Source organism: Cibotium barometz, chromosome 46, assembly GCF_041138505.1.
Source record: "Cibotium barometz isolate CiBa-2024 chromosome 46, ASM4113850v1, whole genome shotgun sequence".
In the NCBI taxonomy this organism is placed as follows: domain Eukaryota; kingdom Viridiplantae; phylum Streptophyta; class Polypodiopsida; order Cyatheales; family Cibotiaceae; genus Cibotium; species Cibotium barometz.
Genome location: NC_141091.1, coordinates 20,894,294 through 20,906,839, shown reverse-complemented (window position 1 = coordinate 20,906,839; position 12,546 = coordinate 20,894,294). Strand labels below are relative to the sequence as shown.

Below are 12,546 nucleotides of genomic sequence, written 5' to 3'. Positions count from 1 at the left end.
CAAGCTATCTTCTCTTCACGAATGCTGAAAAGTAAAGAGTCTGACACAGACAACATGATAGTAGATCTTGCCAGCTCATCCATATCTTCCCATTCTTCAGCAGTAAGAGAAGCGGGCATTACACCCCTTTCTTTGATAGGCTTGTGCTGCTTCTTCTGGAGCAACACATTATAGCACTGGGTTTGCCAAATATCATAATTATGTGAGCCTTCAAGCTTCTTGATGTGAAGCAATGAAGAACTCTCACCTGTGGTGGTTGCCATAGCAATATGCAACCTGTCAATGCCTGACTCCCTGCAAGATGTGCAAACACTGCACCAAAAGCGCACAAAGTGCCCACAGTTGTTCTCCCAAAGTTTATCTCCCACTGCGGAAGCATAAATGCAACTCTACTCCCACTGTATGTGATAAAATCACCAAAATCTGGTTGCTGCAGATTTAGGACAGCACCTTAAATGTGCTCTGTTCCCCTTCCAAAGTACTGTACAACAGTACTAAGTGCTCACCAATGATGTACCGGCAAGTACAACAGTACTAAGTGCTCACCAATGATGTACCAAACCTGTACCGGCAAGTACAACAGCTGAAAATGAACCTTTTCCTCACTAAATCAATGTACATCCATGCCAAAACTTGTACAAAGATGTACCAAATCTGTACCAGCAAGTACAACAGCAATAAATGCTCTCTTGGCTGTCCAAATGAGTGAAAATCAGACTTTTACAGTCCTCACCACTGCATAAAACAGTCTCGAACAGAGATTGGGCAAAATCCCCTTGACTGCAAGTGGATTTTTTTGAGGGTTCAAGGCATAAAAGTCTTGCCTGCTGCTTTGCCAAGCTCAACAAGCATACAATCTTGAAAAGCCCCTTGATTTAAGATCAATTTTTGATCATACATGGTACATTAACGCACATGAAGGCATCCAGAGTCTTCACAATGCTTCCCCCCCTGGCCACATATACATTCAATACATAAAAGCCCCTTGATCTATTGAGTGCTTGACAAGCATCAACACATTGCCCAGAGCATCAAATGCGAGTGCCTGCATGCAAAGCAATTCAATTGACACAAAAGCCCTTTGATCCGCACTACAATTTCATGTAATTAGGCCCGAATGTGAGATTGCTCACATCATACAGCATGTATGAATGCCCAATGGCGCAATTACATCAAAAGCCCCAAATTTTGACATCCAATTTCTTGCAAATTGACTCTGATTGTGACCAATGTCACCCAATTTTGCCAATTTTGCTCAAAATTTGAGCAATTTGGCACCTTTGATGATTGTACCTGCTCAATTGCAAATCCCAAAAAAATTGAAGCAAAATACCTCGTACAAATTTTTGATTTCTGTTGGGCAGCACTTAGGGAAACTCGTTAGTCTGAAGCCTTGTTTCTCTCTCTGTTGAAGGGAGAGAATGGAAGAGAGTAATGGAAGCAATGGAAACCTTCGTCTACAGCAGCACCTTTGCAGCGCTAAGTGTAGCACTTGTTGTCGCCTTTGTAGAACCAAGGGTGCCGCCCGTGTGTGCAACGCTAAGCAGTTTCGATGGCTGTGGTGATGGCTTCTCTGTGTTGTGTCGATCAGCAGCACTGCTTATACCTGCTACCGTCTTTTCAGCACTTGCCACCTGCCATGTGCTATTATGTGCTATTGTGCGCTGCTTTGCTACGTCTGGTTCGCTACCTGCTGTGCGCTGACTCAATGCCTGCTGTGCAGTGCTTTGCAGCACCTATGCCTACTGTGCTTGCTTTGCTGCGCTGCCTGTCATGGTAGCTGCTGACACCTGCAACACCCAAGCCAGCCACCTGTTTGCCGCCAGTCACTTGCTTCGCTTGTGTGCACCTTGTGTCACCTCAACAGCACTGTCAAGTCGCCTCAAGAGCCACGAGATACAGTGTCGCTTGGCTGCAACATTACTGTAGTCGGAAGGTTGAAAGACAGCTTCGCATTAGGCAGGGTCGCCAACTATGCTTTGATACCAGTTGAATGGGAGAAGAATTAGGGTTTCATGTGAGAGACAAACACACAGAGAAGAAGGGAGAGAGAGAGAGAGTTGTGGGGATAAGTCAACTCATAGAATGAGTGTGTGACTCCCCTATCACACATGTATATTTACACTAGTACACATAGTGCACTTAGTACATTAAAAGTACTAAAGGCACCTATTTCACATGTGTGGTTGAGTTTTAAAGTCACAAATAATGAGATATTTTCATCTCTTCTCTCTCGTGCTTTAACTAGATCCAAAAAGTAAGCGCTACAACATTTGGAGTTGGAGCTGCCTACTATCAAAATAATTCAAAAATCTCATCTTGATGCCGAGGAGGTATGGATTGTTCATTTACTTTCATTAGTGGAGTTATATCTAAAGAGAGGCTATGCTATCAAATGTTTTAAGTAGCATCCAAGCACTTAAACAAAATATTTTTTTTTTAATGAAAACTCAATGATACAACCCCAAAAGTTAGAGAAGTTGGTCATGTAACAACACAGACATGGCACTCTTTTACTTGTGGTTCATTGGTATTATTGTTACATTGTTTGGATACTAACATAGATTAAGTTATGGATTCAAATAAGCTTGGCAAGATGTCAAGCACCAAATGCACCATTGTGACCAATTTATCCACCTAGTATGGGTGACCTAGCTCCAATCCAAATGAATTTGCTAGGTATGATTTTACTCATTGGAAATGATAATGTAAAGTATTTGTGTGGTGCATGCACTTACAAAAGGTATGCTTTTTAGGAATTTCTCGTTGTACCAGGACAGTAGTCCTCAGTGCTCCTAACAAACATCAAAGTGCTAGTTCCTCTACCGTTATAGAAGCCTTGGCATTAACAGGTATAATAATCAATTGTGACCACATGTGAAAAGATTGTAAAGATGTATCTTATATCCTGTAATAACAATTGATGTATAACTCTACTTAACATGGTGTGGTAGGACATCATTTTACAAAGATGATGGTATATGTTGGGGATCCTTTGAAGATAGGCCATGCACTTCTAAACTAGCAGTGTCCACCAGAGCTAGAACATGTCTTTGATATTTGGTTAAAGGCCAACGTGGGAGACATGACCTTAACCTGTTAAAGGCGTTAAAGGCCAACGTGGGAGACATGACCTTAACCTGTTAAAGGCGTCAATATAAACACAGTGTGTGATTGTATTATAGTGAGGTCGCCCACAGGAAGTTCTGTTTATGGCTACCCTAATGACATTGTCCCACCATGGAATCTCTGCACATGTGAGTGATGAGATGATTTTTCCTTCATTAAGACCTTATGTGTTGTTGTGCATATGTTGCTTGTATGTCATGCTTAAGTTTTTTGTGTATGTCATTCTAATGCCATGTAGATGGAGAGGAGCATGCATTGCTTCAGATTTGTGAGACCATCTTCGACAATGGCTCTATTATTGCCATCAGTACTGTGTATTGAGTGGCAACCATTATATCTCACGCCGAGCACTGTGGCTTCTCCTTAGACACCCTAGTGAATGTGTGATGTATAACGTAGATTGGAAGGGCCTTTGGAGACAAGAGGTAAGTAACACTAACCATAGAAGTTTCCATTGAGAATCAATTTTTGTTACAAAAAATCATCTCATACTCTTGTGTAGATATATACTCTCATCGTCGCTGCTACCTTCATGAGCATAGTTGGACAAAACCATACACAACCTTTCTCACCTGATTATATCATTGATCCTTGCAAACATGATGCACTGGGGTAGACACCTAGATGGGACATCATGGCAAGGTATGCAGTTAACTCTTCATGTGCTCCATGTTGAAAATGTGGTGCCTAGATGCACAAGGAGTATGTATCAAGGGGGGTGTGTGAATGTGTGTGAACAGCCTCTAGTAGAGAGGAGATATTTGAGATATTGTGGAGTTGAGGTAGCATCACTAGTGTCCACTTGATTTGTAACCCTTTGGCTATATTAGAGCCACTTTAGAATGAAGAAGATATCTCTTTTTTGGTCCACCAAGTCATGATCACCTCATTACATACTTTTAGTATCGTTAGTGTACTAATCACCTCTCCCTCATGCCCTAAACCATGGCTATCCTCATATTCCATCCACCATTGCCTTCTCTTTGCACGCATTCATCTCTAAAACCCTATCTCAAGTTGGTATCAGAGCTAACAAGGTCCTAGGACCTCACCATGTCTCCTTCTCTGAAGCCATACCCTAATCCATCCTTAATCAAAATCTTATCTCCTCCAAGCTCCCATGGTAGCTTGGTTTTCTGGTTCATACAAGAGCTATAGGCAACCATTTTCAGTGAAATCTAGTTCATTCTCTTCCACACTAAAGGGCACAAATTTTCCCTAAGCTCTAGGCCAGTATTACGAAGCTCAGCCGACGTATTCAGCTGAACAGTCCATCGCTGTCTCGTCTGCACCAGCTTGTCTCTTGCGAGCTATACAAGGCACATGGATCTAATTCCTCCTACATAGAAGGTCGCCCTAAAGTCTCCTACATCCCTACCAAAGGGTTTCTCATTTGATAAAGTGTGTTGGCCACACCAAGCAAAAGATCAGAGGCATGTCCTGCTGCCATAGCCAACCTTTGGAGGTATTGTGGGTATAATTAATTAAAAGATTAACCACTTTGGTTTAAGGATTAACCCAAGACTAAGTGCAAGTGGTCTGAGTTTTTTGAAGCTTTTTTTTTGTGGAAGGCTTGCTCAAATACCCATTTGCATCCATGAACCCATGTGAAATCATGGTTTAGGTTGCCTTGTAATGCCTATATTTCACTAGTGGATTCCGTCTTTGATGTGTGCTATACATCTCATCATTGATATGTATGCTACCAAGTTGAATCTTCCTGTAAATCAGTAATGGACATGGCATGTATGTAAGCATCTTCCACATCAAGGCAAGTGGTCATAAGTCCTTCGTTTGCTAATCATTGTGTAAAGGGTAGACACTACCATAGTACCACCACATAGACGGGCACTTGGTAAGACCCCCTACTCATCATGGCACACGATGAAATCATCAAGTTTAGTGGTATTGGATTCCACACATGGTAGGTCAAAATCATGTATGCGCTCATGAAGAAAAATTTGTGGGGGATAATCCAAGGGAGGGACACCCAAGCAAGCTTAAGAACTGCATGGAATGAAAATAATGAGAGGGCCTTGGGACTCATAGCACTTGCATTAGATGATGAGGTCATTCATCATATCACTGGGATGATTGAGAAGGCCAAGGATGCATGGGAGGAGTTAAACAAATTGTTTGGTACATAGGAAAAGCATTCTAAAGTTCATTTACTCATGCAATTGTATCAACTCAACCTAGTTACTAGCTATATCAACTCAACCTAGTTACTAGCCATGACCTAACAAGTCACATCAACAAATATAAAAGCATTAAGCAACGGCTTGCCACCATTGGCAAGACACTTGATGATGATTAAGCTAAGGCTATCTTGCTTGCTAGCTGTGAAAGGAAAGAAGAGTATGGTAACATAATTGAAATCTTGTCTAACAACTCTACTCTAACCTTGAATGATGTACAAGCCTCATTGCTTGAACATGAGCAAAAGATGAAAAGCAAATATGAAAATGGAGCCTCCTCATCAAAGGACTTGGCACTTTATGCTGGTAAAAGGGAATTGAAGCCAAGATGCAATCAGTGTGGCAAGTTAGGCCACACATTCAACACATGGAAATTCAAAGATAAACCAAATCTTGAATCATTAGGAAAAGAGGGAACTCATTTTGGGGCCCTGTAAGAAATTCACGATTTTTTTATTTTTCTTTACCCAAAATCAGCAAAAATATTAAAGCAAGTACATGCAACTACAGAGATTCGCCGAAAAACGCGATTTGGTGTCAGTATGGCAGCAGGTAATTCGGACATCGCCGGCGCGTCCGGAGTGGTCCAAAACCCCCAACGGAAGCGCTGAAAACGGGCATCCGGAGGCCCGAAAAAGGCCGAAAAAGGCCGGCCATGAAAATTTACTGGGAAAAGCGATTTGGTGTCAGTCTGGAAGCGCTGAAAACGGGCATCCGGAGGCCCGAAAAAGGCCGAAAAGGGCCAACCAAGAAAATTTACTGGAAAAGAAATTACCAGACTGACACCAAATCACTTTTCCTTTTTCTTGGCCGGCCTTTACCAGACTGACACCAAATCGCTTTTCCCAGTAAATTTTCCTGGCCGGCCCTTTTTGGCCTTTTTCGGGCCCGTTTTCAACGCTTTCGGTGTCGTTTTGGGGGTTTTGGACCGCTTCGGATGCGTCGGCGATGTCCCAATCACTAAATTTTGCATTGCAAATCCTGCACCGAAGATGACAATATCAATTATAATAAATGAAAAAGATATCTTCATTCAATGCAAACTCGCCGTTCTCTATCTGAATATGACTTATTCTTTTTTCCTCCTATTTATTATTTCCTCCAATGTTACATTGGCCCTCCATTGATTGGTCGAGGGCTATTTTTCCTATCCCTAAAAGGCCCCAAAATGAGTTTCGACTTTTACTAATGTACGGTGTGTGGGAAACTCGGACACATGGAAAGCAAATGCTGGTCAAAGAATCAACCTCAACAAGTGAATGTGATGGAGGCCTCCCTTCCAAAGGAGGATATTGAAGTACTTTTTGAAGCTATGGAGTTTTCACCTACCCCTTGTATCTTGTTGTATTGTTTCGACCCACTGGCACCAATGATGTAGCCATGGTAGAATGATGTAAAGGCCAAGATGTCTAGTTCATATGTAAGGCCAAGATGCCTAGTTGTATGTTAGGCCAAGATGCCTATGATGTGTACCTCACACATAGATGTGTCCTAGATGGCACCAAGGGGGGGTGTTGAAACTGTGGTGCCTAGATGCACAGCCTAGATGCACAAGGAGTATGTATCAAGGGGGGGGGGGGGTGAATGTGTGTGAACAACCTCTAGTAGAGAGGAGATATTTGAGATATTGTGGAGTTGAGGTGGCATCACTGGTGTCCTTTGGCTATATTAGAGCCACTTTGGAATGAAGAAGATATCTCTTTTTTGGTCCACCAAGTCGTGACCACCTCATTACATACTTGTAATATCATTAGTGTACTAATCACCTCTTCCTCATGCCCTAAACCATGGCTATCCTCGTATTCCATCCACCATAGCCTTCTCTTTACACATGCATTCATCTCCAAAACCCTAATCTCAAGTCTCCAAAATAAGGGCCTTACATTTTTTGGTGGAATTAAGAGAGATGTTTTCTTTACAGGTGGATCTCAGTGTGGATATAACTTTTGGGATAGCTTGTTGAGGTGTCATGTAAAGCAAGGGCAAGTGTTTGTGGAGATTTTTGCTGGATGTGGAGATTGTGCTATGGTAGCACAAAAATTAGGCATGAACATTGTTGGTATTGATCCCAAAGAGAATGTAGTGGAGTGTGTCTTGATGAAGATTTCATTGTAGTACAGTAAACATATTTATTTGTGAATATTCAAGTGATTGGGTCATGATCTTATTTGTTGTTTATGATTGTGTTATGATCTTATTTTTCATATTAAAAAAGAGAGAGAGAGGGTGAGAGTAATGCATGTTGGAGTTTTGCATAAGGCATCATTCCCCTCTTTTGCAGCGATGTTTATATACAACATGTTGTACAAACCAATAAAGAATCAACATTTTCTGTATTGTGTGGATGAATAAGGTAGTGAAGCGTTTTGTAGACTCGAGAATCTATACGCAAAACATGCGTTAAGTAAGCTTTGTTAAGAAATGAGAAAAAAATATAGAGAGAGTGAGCAAAGACAAGGACAGAAAGAGTGAGTGAGAGAGAAAGAGAGAGAGGGAGCGAGGGAAAAGAGAAGGGAAGAGAGAGAGGGAGGATAAAGAGAGTGAGCAAAGAAAGGGACTAAAAGAGTGAGAGAGAAGGGTAGAGAGGGAGAGAGAAAGAGGAAAGATAGAGAGAGTGAACAAAAAAAAAGGACTCAGAGAGAGAGAGAGAGAGAGAGAGAGAGAGAGAGAGAGAGAGAGAGAGAGAGAGAGAGAGAGAGAGAGAAGCGAGAGCAAAGAGAAGGATATATATATATATATATATATATATATATATATATATATATATATATATATATATAAAGAGAGAGAGAGAGAGAGAGAGAGAGAGAGAGAGAGAGAGGCAAGAGTGAGCAAAGAGAAGGAATGAAGAGTTAGGAAAGAGAAGGATAGAGAGAGAGAGAGAGAAGGACAACCAGGAGAAGGATAGAGCGAGAGTTAGCAAAGAGAAGGATAGAGAGAGGGAGGGGATATATATATATATATATATATATATATATATATATATATATATATATATAGAGAGAGAGAGAGAGAGAGAGAGAGAGAGAGAGAGAGAGAGTGATTGAGAGCCAAAAGAAAGATAGAGAGAGAGGGAAGGATAGAGAGAGAGAGAGAGAGAGAGAGAGAGAGTAAAGAGAAGGATAGAGAGAGTGAGCAACGAGATGGATAGAGAGAGAGAGAGATGAGGATATATAGAGTGAGAGAGGGAAGGAGGTAAGAGAAGGAGAGAGAGAGAGAGAGAGAGAGAGAGAGAGAGAGAGAGAGAGCTACAAAAGAGAGAAGAATAGAGAGAATTAGCAAAGAGAAGGATAGAGAGAGAGAAAGCAAGAGCCAAGAGAAGGAGAAGGGGAGAGAGAGAGAGAGAGAGAGAGAGAGAGAGAGAGAGAGAGTAAAGAAGAGGGTTTAGGGTTAGCAAAGAGAAATGGACGGTGGTAATAGAAGAGAGAGAGAGAGTGCTAGCAAAGAGAGACAAGGATAGAGAGAGTGAGAGAGGGAGGGTAGGAGAGGGAAAGGGAGGGAAGAGAGAGAGGGGAAGGGAAGAGGTCCAGAGAAGAAGAGAGAGGGTGGTGTTGTGGGTTGGGGGTGGTGGTGGGACAAGGAGAGACAGAGAGGGAAGAGGTTGGAGAGAAGAACGAGGGAAGGTGGGAGAAGGAGAGAGAGGAAGGGTGAGAGAGTGAGGGTGTGGGAGAAGGAGAGAGAGAGGGATATAGAGATGGATATAGCCCACACCACACTCTCTCTCCTAGAGAGAGTGAAAGAGGGAGGGTGGGAGAGGGGAAGGGAGGGAAGAGAGAGAGGGGGAGGGAAGGGGGTGGTGTGGGCTGGGCTGGGCTAGGCTGGGCAGAGATGGTGGTGGCAATAGTTACAGAGAGATTGTTCAAGTAGAGAGAGAGGACAACCAAGAAAAGCTCCCTCCACCAAGCTCCCTCGATGACCATCCCCCACTCCACTGATCACCTTGTCTTGAAAATCCGTGAATAAAGGCTGTTTTCAAGGTCTTAAAGTTCGTCTTGATCGTCAACATCAATATGATGAACCATCGAGACTGGCCTTTCCCACTAAGCAAAGGTTCAACACATGTACCTTGGGGTGGGGCAGTTTGGATTTCCAAAGGCTTGGCATCTCTGTTCAAAAATTTATATGAATTGAATAGGATCAATTGTTCCATTGTATTTGCCCATGATTTTCGAAATCTGTATGGTTGTGTTTGTGTATGAGTCACTAATGCCGTGTGTGTGTTAATGTGGGTACGAACTCACTTAGTCCTTTGGGCAACCCCCCTTCCTAGATTAGTCAATATGTCCAAAGTTTAGGTATCTAGGGGTTGCAAAGGGTTGGTATCAGGGCTCGGGAAAACCTACAAAGTGAACCAGCAAAATATCCCCCTTGACCAAAGATGAACCGGCTTTGCCAAATTTGGACAAGCTTGATCCTTTTCAAACTGAATTGAACCGGAAATTTTCCTTTTCGACAAATCTATCGCTATTTCATTCAAAAATAGAATCTTGTTCTTTCTCATATTCAAACAAGCTAAGCTTTTAGCCTTTCACTCTTTCCTACTATTCGAATACATTCTTAATCTTTTGTATGAACTATGGAGATCTCAGCTTGTTTGATACTATTATCATGCTTTCAATTGATCAAATCCATGAATCAAGACTGGTTATTGAGCATTGAATCTGATCAAATTTTGCATAAATAAAAAGACGACATACATGGTAAATCGTTGCAAGCTTTGAGTAGGTTGACAAAGTTTGCATTTGTCATCGAGCACGATGTAGCTGCACATAAATGATATCATCATTACACATATTCAAAACATTATAGTCTCACTCAAAGCTCAAAACACCAAAACCTCAACCATACCTTCAATGTGCCATGAAATATGACAACACACATGGTCATTGTAGACAAAAAAGCATCATCCATGATCTGTAAAACATCCTTCTCACATCACGATCTATGCTCAAAATGATTAAAAAAATATATTATTGAACACGTGAGGACATACAAGGAGAGAGTTGGGGAATTGAACCCCGTCACCATTTTGAATGGCTACACCAAGCCCTCTTGGGGGAGTGGATAAAGTGAATGCACTTCATCCACTCCCATAACAAGTTAGTAGGTGAATATGAAAAAAAAAGCGATCAAAAGAAATGATTAAGCTACAAAAAGCGTACCTTCATCATTGGATGATTAAGCTACAAAAACCTTGCACCGTGTAAAGATGTCTATGAGCCTTTGCTCCCCATAAAACCATACTCTCCTCCAACTCTGAGTCACATAGCTTGGAGGGTCCTTCAATATTGATCTTCATAATAGCATCCAAGGTCCGTAACTCCATGCTATTACGTAACTTGGTCTTTATAAGTGTGCGTGTGCTAAAACCTCTTTCACAAATAGCATTACTTGAACATTGAACTAAAGCAATTTGACACAGAGTTAAAACATTAGGATAAGAGTCTCGCCACATTGGATTACATGCTATTGCAGCTATAACATCAGGAAGACTATAGCGTGCCCAACTAATTGAAGCTTGCTGTTTAAAAGACCGAAACTCACTAATAAAATCATCTTCATCAATGATAGAAGAAAAATTCATTACCTCCAGAGACTTTTCCTTACCATAGAATGAGGCTATTTCTTGAGCCTCAAACTTACCATAGTCCTTGAGCATCTTCTCTAGAAGAGGATGTTGTGCAGGCACTAGTACTCGTAATCTGCTTAATATTGTATTGTCTGCAAAACGTGCTTCAAGGTTAGCAATAATTTCTTTCGCAAAAGATACCTGAAAGGCAAGGGCTGATGCTAGATCTGCTCCAAGTATGTCCCTATCTATCTTGATGTCAAAAAACATGCTGCCATGAAGAGCTCCTCGCAATGTAAACAAGTGACCCTTCTCAGGTCCATGATTCGGTAAAAATGCAAAACCATCAATGTCACAAGTAAGAGCATTACAATCAACATCAAGAGGATCAATATAATATTATCGAATTAAATTGATCTCCTTTTGGATAACATCATGGATTGTAGTCACATCTACAAACTCTTTTTGAAATATCTTACTCACAATAGCCATACCTTTTAAAATATCCGCTAAAAAATGAAGACAATAGATAATTTCAAACCTGGAAATTTTTGCAAATATACTCGGAGCATTTTCCTTGGTTTCCACAAGAATAGCATCAAGAGAAGAACACACCTTGCTCATAGCCGATGATCGGCTCAACCACCTAACATCAAATGTGTGTTCCATCTTCAAGATAGGACAAGCAAGCTCCTCTTGTATGATCCTTAGCTCTTCCAATCTTTTGCCACTTGCATTGAAATAATGGGCAATGGAATTCACCAATTTTTCTATTTTCTTAGAAATCTCCAAATTCTTCGCTACAGAAGACACAGCCAAATCTGTCCTATGAGCAACACAATGAATGGATGTCAAGTATGGATTAACATGTTTTTTAAAAAGTGTGGCGACACCATTCTCCTTTCCTGTCATTGTACTACAGCCATCAGACCCAAAAGCAATTAGCTTCGTTAGATCAAACTTACTTCTTTTTAGCTCTGAAAGAATGGTGTTAAAAATGGTCTTTGCACTCCCATCACTCACACGAATAATACCATAAAAAGAATAGGCAGGAATACAATCATCAATAAGATAAGACAAATAAATAATCAAGTGTCCATGCTTGGAAATATCAGTTGATTCATCTACAAGAACACCAAAAAACGGACTTCGAAACACTTTCTTCAATGTGGTGTTCATCAAACACCAAAAAACGGACTTCGAAACACTTTCTTCAATGTGGTGTTCATCAAACACTTACCAATACAAAATACCATCTCTGCGTAAGCCTTGTCATCATTATACAAGGATGTTAAGAATGGCACACGACAATCCTGTAAAAGACTAATCATATCTGGAAAACCAACAAAAGCATATCTCTTTTTTGCCATATGATAGGCAACTTTAAAGAGAGTTGTCAATGCCTCATCTTTAAAATTTTCAACCTTTTTCATGCTAGTTTGAATAGTTTCCTTCCCTTCAAGTAGAACTGCTTCCATAGAATGTGCATGATAAAGTGTTCTACAATGTGCTTTTAAATTACTAAACTTAAAATTAATGGAACCATCCTTTGAATATGCACTATGGTGATGGGGATACTTTAAACAAAACTTACAGTACATCTTAGCTTTCTCCTCGTCGTAGACAAGCCAGTCAAATGTTTGAAGCCAA

General features: G+C 41.0%; 1 protein-coding gene across 1 annotated transcript; it reads right to left on the bottom strand.

The window, feature by feature from the left end:
- Positions 1-6,144: 6,144 nt before the first annotated feature.
- LOC147611974 (uncharacterized) lies at positions 6,145-12,075 on the bottom strand. Its single transcript, XM_086784156.1, has 3 exons — positions 11,438-12,075; positions 10,971-11,167; positions 6,145-6,308 (listed from the first exon to the last, which is right to left on the bottom strand). The coding sequence occupies exons 1-3, from the start codon at positions 12,073-12,075 to the stop codon at positions 6,145-6,147; spliced, it is 999 nt and encodes a 332-aa protein (XP_086640282.1).
- Between the last annotated feature and the right edge of the window lie 471 nt (positions 12,076-12,546).